We start from the raw sequence: 8,634 nt of genomic DNA on the forward strand, positions 1-8,634 counted from the left end.
GAGGGCCAGTGACACTGCCCTGAAGAACAAAAGGACAGCAACTTGTCTGTTCCCCTTCCCCAATTCCCCAGCGCTGTTCCCATCCCCCAATTCCCCAATAAAAATCTTAAAAACAAAACAAAACCAACACTAGCTGGTTCTGTTCCTCTAGCCTTACCACATCCCAGGTCAGGAACATTGGGCAAATTACCTCTCCTCTCTGAGCCTTACTGCCCTCATCTACATCCCCTCCCTTTTGGGATCGTTTTCAGGGTTAAGTGAAAAAAAATACTATGTGCCGTGCCCAGCCAATGCTTAGCAAACGGTAGGCTCTCAATCTCTCAATACATGGTCGAACCCTTTTTGCTTCTAGGTGAGCAGCTGCCGCCCAAGAATGGAGGACATCTCACCACCAGGGGGCAGTGTTGTCCACTCCCAGCTCCAAGCGCGGCGGCGTAGGGGATAACCGGGATTTCTAGTGAGGCCTGGGGTCCCCTGAGCCCCAGGTGGGGCCCCTCACTCCATCAGTCCGTGGGGGCAGTTCAGAGTCTGCGGGGAGGTGGGAGGTGGGCATGCCCAGGTGCTGGGGGAGGCTTCCCAGATCCTGGCTGGGAGGGGATTTAGGGACAGTGAGGCAGTACCACACAGTGGTTAGACCACGGCCTTGGACCCTGACAGGCTGGGGTCAGAGTTGAAAAGCCCATCCCCCTCCTGGAGCCTCAGTGCCCTCACCTGGAAAAATGGAGCTCACAGACCACCTTACTTGCCCCCCGCAGGAGGCAGGCGAGTCTCAGAGCAGCCTGTTTGCTGAATGCTTGACTTAACACCCCACGCAGGGTGCGTCTGTGTGTTTGCCAGAGCCCATGTCCTCCTGTCAGTTTGGCCCCAGACACACATGCTCAAAAATGTCCAGCGAGCTGGAGTTTCAGGCCAGCTTGGTGGACGCCAGAAGCGAGCAGCCAGGAGGCTTCAGGGCTGTGGGGCCAGCTGGTCAGATACGCCACTTAATGATTAAAGCCACAGGTGTCCCAGGACAATTGTCTAGGGGAGACACGATTCCCCATATGGGCGTACATTTACAGATTTCCAAACCTTGCAGAGACTTGAAGGAGCCAGAAAGTTCCTTTTCCTGGCTGGTCATTCAAAGCCCCTCATCCTTGACTTACAGTCCTCAGGAGAAGAGAAGACCCCTTCCATCAGCACCTGCGCCAAGGAGAGGACCCAGCAAAGGGACGTGGGGAGCACAGGGAGGTGTCAACAGGGCATAAAGAAGGGTACACCCACCCTCACCTCATTAAATGCCCACAGTAAGAGAAATATAAAAAAACACACCCTGGGGTGGCCTGTTAGCTCAGGTGGTTAGAGCACAGTGCTCACAACACCAAGGTTGCCGGTTCAATCCCCATACAGGCCACTGAGATGTACCCTCCACAACTAGATTGAAAACTACTTGACTTGGATCTGATGGGTCCTGGAAAAACACACTGTTCCCCAATAAACAAACAAACAAACCACACCCTGCCTGGTCCTGGGCCTCGAGAGGGAACTGGCAGTGTGGCTCCCAGGCCTGGCTATGGCTGGGACACACAGGGGAGTTTTTTTTTTTTTAAAGATTTTATTGGGGAATTGGGGAAGGGGAACATTGTGTTTTTCCAGGACCCATCAGCTCCAAGTCCAGTTGCAGCTTTCAATCTAGTTGTGGGGAGGCGTAGTGCACCATCCCATGTGGAAGTTGAACCGGCAACCTTTTTGCACCCTGAGCCATGCAGCCACTCATCGGTGGCGCAGCTGCTCAGCTCAAGGTGACATGTTCAATCTTAGTTGCTGGAGTGGGGGGATGTTGGGGGGTGCAGCCCACTATCCCGTGCTGGATTTGAACTGGCAACCTTGCTGCTAAGAGCACGCACTCTCACCAGCTCAGCAGCAGCTCTGCTCGGGCGCAGCTCACTGGCCCATGTGGGAATCGAACCGGCGACCCTGTTGCTCAGCTTGTGCTCTAACCAACTGAGCCACTCGGCCGGCCCACAGGGGAGCTTTTTAAAAATGCAGGTGCCTGGCCCCCCTCGAGACGGGCCAAACCAGAAACTCTGGAGTTGGTCTGAGAAGTCTTCATTTATTACAGGTCTGGATTCAGATGCTATTAGGTTTGGGGACCTGAACTGAGTCACCCCTCACGCTTCCCATTCTTAGGGAGGAAGAGGGAATGATGTTTTTAATGCTCTGTTATTTGTGTGGAGGGGCTGTCTATCAATCTTTTTTATTATTATTAAATTATTTTTTATTATGAAATACATTTTTTAGAATTAGTTTCAGCTGTACAACACAGTGCAATAGTTATACTTTTTACCCCTCGAAGTGACAACCCCCCTCCCCCAATTCCGCTGCCCCATTTCCCCCCAATATCATACATATCTATTACAAATTCCTTGACTCCACTCCCACACTATACTCCACGTCCCATGACTAGATATATATATTCAATTATAGTTGACTGTCTATCAATCTTGACAACCCGTCTCTAAACAGTTCCAATCGGCCACGTCACCCAGGAATCCAAGGGTGGCACATACGTGCACACGTATGCACACACACACACAGTCTGGCTGGGCCAGGAGCCCACGTTCAGCAGGTTGCCAGGAAACCAGGCCCTGGGGATTATCTCAATTTTGAAGGGATGCCCTTGTCCTTCAAGTCCAGCCATGGTGGCTTGTGGCCAGCAGTCTGATGGCCGAGGAGGTGTCAGCTGCCGGTCACAGGTGGTGGGCGGCTTCCCATATGATCTGCAGGGCCATGGAGACGCAGGGGAGCTGGGCCACAGTGTAGGCCAGGGAGCGGGTGGGCGCCCGCAGCTTCCCCAGGTAGGCCACGGTGTGCACCACGCGGCCCAGGAAGACGAGCAGGAAGTGCGTCCAGGCCACGAAAGGGCTGGGTCCCAGGAAGGAGTAGACGAGGCCCAAGAACAGGAAGGGGTAGATGTTCTCCATGTCGTTTCGGTGGGCCCTGGGAAGGCAAGGGGTGCGGTCAGCTTTCAGAATGTCACAGAAGCTGGGGCCCACTGCCCTGAGAGGCCCTGCACCACTGGGGATCATCTCAGGGGCTCCAGACTCAAGTCCATTCAGGGCCAGAGCAAGAGATGCCCCGGAGGTGGGAGGGACAGCAACCCCAAGCTGGCGCCTGCCAGCAGCTGAGGAAACAAAACCCCGTCAATAGGCTGGGAGCCATGGCTGCATGTTGGGGTTTTCTTACCAAGCCCTAGGGCTCACCAGGACCCAGTCCCTGCCAGTCTCCCCAATCTTCCCCTCTGGGCTTGGGCCCCAGGAGAAAAAAAGTGGGGCTCTGAGGGGTTGAGTGAGAGCTGGGTGTATCTAGGTCTGACTGGAGGCCATGTTCTTTACCACCAAGGCCACCCTCCTTCCAAATGCAGTTTCCTGGGCCCTCCTGGGTGGGCTGAGCCTAAGAGAATGCAATCCACGCCTGTCTCTTATTTCGCCCTTAAATATAAGCATCCCCCCTCCCACTTTCAGGGATAATATAATAATAACAAGAACTCAGCTTCCACTCACTGGAGCCAACCAATTGCCAGATCCTGGCGAAGCTCTCCATTTCATCCGTGCTATCCTGCTTCTTTTTTTTTTGTTTAAAATAATCAAGTATGTGAGTATGTGTGTGGGGGAGGCGGGGAAGGGGGGAGGCCTGTGTATAACCCTACCATAAATAAATGACCAAGAAAGAAAACTCACCCACTTCGGCTAAGAGTCCGTTCACATTTTCCATGACTCCTGCTAATGGGCAGCTTCTTTTACGGAGGGTGGGGAGGTCGAGTCCCATAAATTAGAGACTGAGCAAGTGACGGAAGCCATAGATGGCATGTTGGAACCTCACATAAACAGGAACCCAGTGCCCGGGCCATGACCTCCCCCAAGGATAGGCCACATGTGTGAGGCTCAGGGATTCTGCTGGAACCAAGCCCCTTCTCCAGGCCTTCCAGCTGGGATGCGTTTCACCAAGGCTGTGTCGTTGGGCCAGGCCCAGCCCAGCATCCCTGGGGTGGTGACCTGCTGCAGAATTCTCTTCCCTCCCATTGCAAGGAGAGCCTTAGGCGAGGGCTGTGGTATGTGCTATGTGGTATGTGGGCTGGGCTGGGCTAGGAGGGGGCCTGGAACAGCCCAAAGCTGCAGGGGCCTCTGCAGGAGGTGTGGTCAGGGAAGAAGAGGTTTGCACTGAAGCCTGAGTGATGAGGGGCTGTCAGTGCAGGGGAAGAACTTTACAGGGAGAGGGTTTGGCACATGCAGAGGTCCTGAGGTGAGGAGCCTAGTGTATAGTGTATTCAAGGCATAGAAAAGTGAATGTGTGGCTAAAAGGTGACGCACAAGAGGAAATAGGGCAAGATAAGAGTGGGGAGGGTCTGGAATTCAATCAGAGTGTACAAAAGCTCCCAAAAGCTCCTGTAAACCCAGCAGTGCCTGGATCTTTCTTAGGTCACACTCAGAATATGGCAGTTGTGTCTCTGTCCCCATACACATGGAGCTAACATGAGCCTTCCTTCTCCTTTTCTCCCGAATCTCGACCTTGGGACCCAGCCACAGGGAAAGGAAGTCTCCACCTGGGCAGGTCTCACCCAGCTGGGGCAAAGACTGCTGCCTCCCACACCAGAGAGTGGCAGGCCCTGGCAGGATCCTAGCCACAGGGAAGAAGAGGGGGAAACAGAACAGGGGCCACTCCACTTCCTCCATCAAGTAAGTCCCTTACCTTACCTGGGAGTTATAGGGAGGATGTGGCAAGTATCCCTCTAAAATCGCTCCAACCTATGGGGATGGAGCTGTTAGACCAATACCACCCCCGTCCATGCACTCTTAAGGGAACACCTTTGGAAAACCTATTTTAGATTAAATCAGGGTGTCTCAGACTGTGGTCTGCCTACCACAGGTGACCCAAGAGATGGTGCCACCTGGATGAGTATTTTTGTTATGTGTGTTATGTGCTGTTGAGTCGGCTCACTCTTGGTGACCCTATGAATGAGTGACGTCCACAATGTCCTGTCCTCATAGCCCTGCTCAGCTCCTGCAGACTCAGCTATGGCTTTTTTTTAATTTTATTTTTTTTTTATGGGGTCAGTCCATCTCATATTTGATCTTCTTCCTTTCCTGCTGCCTTCTATTTTTCCCAGCTTTATCGTCTTTTCCAAAGAATCCTGATGTGGCCCAAGTAGGATAGCTTCCGTTTTGTCATTTTTTGCTGCCAGCGATGTTTCAGGCTTACTTGGCTCTAGGACCCACATCCTTGAAGGAAAAGTCTCTGAATGAATGAGTTTCATATGCTGGTTATGCTTTTTGTGAAACTTGAAACTTTTAGATGAAAATATGTAACCATGACAAAAATTACATATTTATCTGAAAGTTTTAGGGAAAGCATAACTAGCATATGAAACCCATTCATTCAGAGACTTTTCCTTCAAGTATGTATTATATTTTAAGAGTGGGTCTTTTTTTCAGAAAGCAGTTAAAACAATCATTGGCCAAACCCCAAAGAGCAGGTGTGGGCCCTGCCCTGTGGGGCAGGACCGAGAGGTGGAGGTGGTCCTCGCAGGAAACCACGCAGTGGGTGCTGAGCCCCACCTCCTAGTGCCAGCAATCGGGACTAGAAGACGCAGAGGCAAGCAATGAAGGTGGAGAGGTGGCTGGGAGCTGAGAAAAACCCCAAAGCTCTACTCCTCAGCCCCTGGGGCCTGCCCCGCCCTCCCTTCTCCCTGGGGTATGTCTCAAACCACAGTGGGGCCCCCACGAAGCCACAATTGGTGCCAAGGACAGGGAGACATGGGGAAATTAGGGGTGATGCAAGAGAACTTACTCCCTTCCGCCCCACGCCAGGATCTGAATCGAGAGACATGAATGCGGTCACATACGTGACTCTCGGGCAAAACGTGTCATTCCCATAACCACCACTTTTTAAACGTAAAAGTCATGCAAAGCAAATTCCCGCTAGACCGAACTTGCATGGCCTTCTGCAGCATCGGGCCTGCCTCCTCCCTTGAAACCGACATTGCAACACCAGCTGCATTTTACAGCATCAGGTTACTACGTACGGGAGTGCGGAGAGGGAGACCTGGTTACCCCCAGGTATCCTGGGCAGGGACAAAGCTGACAGCCACCCCAGGTCTCTCCTCTTCCCTTCCCTGCTCCCTTCCTCGCTCTCTACCCACATTGGCAATTTCCTTGAATTCAGTTTGACACAGCCTAAAGGCAGATGTAAAACAGAGTAAAATCGCCTTCACACAGAGGAACGTGTGTAAGAGCAGAGCCCACATGTCAGCAGGCCTGGGCTCAATCACAGCTTAATTGTCATGAGCTCTGTGGCCTTGACAAACCTGTTTCTTCCTCTGTAGATAAGAGTTCCCTCCTGGGGAGGCTGTAGGGTGGGCCAAGCGAGTTGGTACCTATAAAGTGCTTAGAACACTGCCTGCCAGTGAGGAGGCGTACCCCAAAGAAGCTGCCATCTTCGTCATCATCGTCACCATCATCACCAGCCCTGTCTTGGGCAGGCTTGTTAAAGCTAATTTCACCCTCTTGGTTTTGACAGATTCCCGACCGCCCTCAGGTGCCTTGGCTAAATTAATAAACAACATTTTACAGTGCTGTGGAATGGGAGTGCTAGGCTAGGAGCCTGCAATTCTGCTGGGGGGGTAATTACAATAGTTCCTTGGCCTGGAGCAAGGCTCCCTCCCTCTCTGGGCGCCTCAGTTCACCATCCCCAAAGGGAATGCGTTGGATGATGTCTAAGGGACTTTTGGGGCTAAGGTTTGGGGACCCAATTTCCTGACAAACCAGTTCTACTCAGACTAATTCTACACACTGCAAATAGTCAGAAACGGTCCAAAGCTTGGTCAAGTGTTTGTCTTCCTTCTTTGGGATCACTCAGATATCCCCTCACTGTAGTTTCATACACAGACTCAAAATCTGGCTAAAAACCCACATTGCCAGATTTGAAAAGGTGGGTTTCGTTTGCCTTGAAACCTGGCTCCTGACTTCTCCCAGAGCTGTTTGGCCCTAGCCCGTGCTCATCTGCAAGGCAGATTTACCCTCCAAGAACCAAGACCTAAGGGCTTTCCTGTTTGTGCAAAGGGTGACCCTGACTGCACTGTAAACTCTCATCTAATATTTAACTAGCTTTTGCTTGCAGGGCATCGCTCCCTCTGGAACTGGGTTCCAGCCAGTTCTCTGGTAGCGGACGACAGGATGTGTGACTCTGAGGTCTGCACCCTTGAGGTTCCATGATTTTGTGTGAAGTCAGGAGGAGGAGGAGGAGCCCAAGGGTCTGGGAACGCCCACGTCTGGCACGGTCAGTCCCCAGTAAATACTCGCCAAATCGATATAAATTATTATTATGTAAGAGGTGCTCAGAAGGTACTGAATTGAATTTCAACCATTTGAGCATCAGTACTACTACGAATGGTGGGTCATTTTGATCAGAATCAAAAATTGTATTGAGTGGGTGGAAATGTGCCTTGCTGGCATGGTAAGCTTAGCTATGTAGAACCCCCGAACCCTGGGAGAAGCCAAACACACCCTCTTGGTGGCTGCGGTGAGCTGGCTCACCTACCATGTCTTTCTCCACTGCCCAGGGAGTCAAGCCACCCAGGGGTGAGGCTGGGATAAGGGTCACCAGTATGGGTTCGTGTATGGCGAAGGCTTTTGTTCACTAAAGTACAAGTGCTCAGCAGTGTCTTGTACATAATATTAATAGTTGCTCATTAAATGTTGACTGGCTGGAGGGACCTCGTGTGAAGGACTACATACTGTAGTTGTAAGAGAAAAGGTGAAATAGCAAAGAATTTCACTTCTTACATGACATAGTTTCTGTAATTTTTAAAAGCCACAAGTATGTATATGACTTTCAATGCCCCCCCCAAAAAAAAACCATAAGAAAATAAAAAACAGACTTTCTTTTAATAAAACACCCTCTGTACTTATACGACAGTGTCTCACCATGTCTGCCTGTGATGCACGGGGATGTGTTGAGAATTATGTGGTTTCTTTTCTGTCTCGCTGCTGTCCAGCTGCCCACTTCGCTATGGAACTCCCCTGACAACCCCCATCCCTTGGGAGAGCCACCTCCTCACTCTCCAGTCCACTGGTGTAAAACGGCAGAGAGGAAACTGCCCAGAAGTCCAACACTGAGACGGGTGACATGAAATTAAGATTTAGTCTCTGATGGAATTTTACACAGCCATTTTCAAAGAAGCATGGAGCACCTATTGACTGACATGGAAAACGAAATAATGTTAACTGGAAAAAACTGAGAGCCCCAGATTGGGTATACAAGGCACGCCTATGAGTCCTTTTATGAAAAATATTTAGACCCAGAAGACAAAGAGGAGACAGGTGAAAATGTTAACTGTGTTTAGAATTGTGAGTGGTTTCCCTTTTGTTCTTCTATGTAGTGTCAACATTACCCAAACTGTCTGCAATGTGCTGATTTTTTTTTTTAAAGATTTTTATTGGGGTATTGGGGGGATGGGAACAATGCTGGGGAATTAGGGGAAGGGGAACAGACAAGTTGCTGCTGTTTTGTTCTTCAGTCTAGTTGTGAAGGACGTTGCTTCACTGGCCCAAGTTGGCACCATCATTGCGCTCTTCCCGGGCGAGGCAGATCAGTCGC

General features: G+C 51.0%; 1 protein-coding gene across 1 annotated transcript in view; it reads right to left on the reverse strand.

Moving 5' to 3' along the window:
• Window positions 1–2,397: 2,397 nt before the first annotated feature.
• PTGES (prostaglandin E synthase) overlaps window positions 2,398–8,634 on the reverse strand; it is a 12,328-nt gene continuing 6,091 nt past the window's right edge. Inside the window, exon 4 of the mRNA XM_019641520.1 lies at window positions 2,398–2,979. Within this exon, the coding sequence (XP_019497065.1) occupies window positions 2,730–2,979 (250 nt within the window). The 3' untranslated portion in view covers window positions 2,398–2,729. The remainder of the gene's footprint in view (window positions 2,980–8,634) is intronic.

Source organism: Hipposideros armiger, unplaced genomic scaffold (genome assembly GCF_001890085.2).
Source record: "Hipposideros armiger isolate ML-2016 unplaced genomic scaffold, ASM189008v1 scaffold_3, whole genome shotgun sequence".
NCBI lineage: Eukaryota > Metazoa > Chordata > Mammalia > Chiroptera > Hipposideridae > Hipposideros > Hipposideros armiger.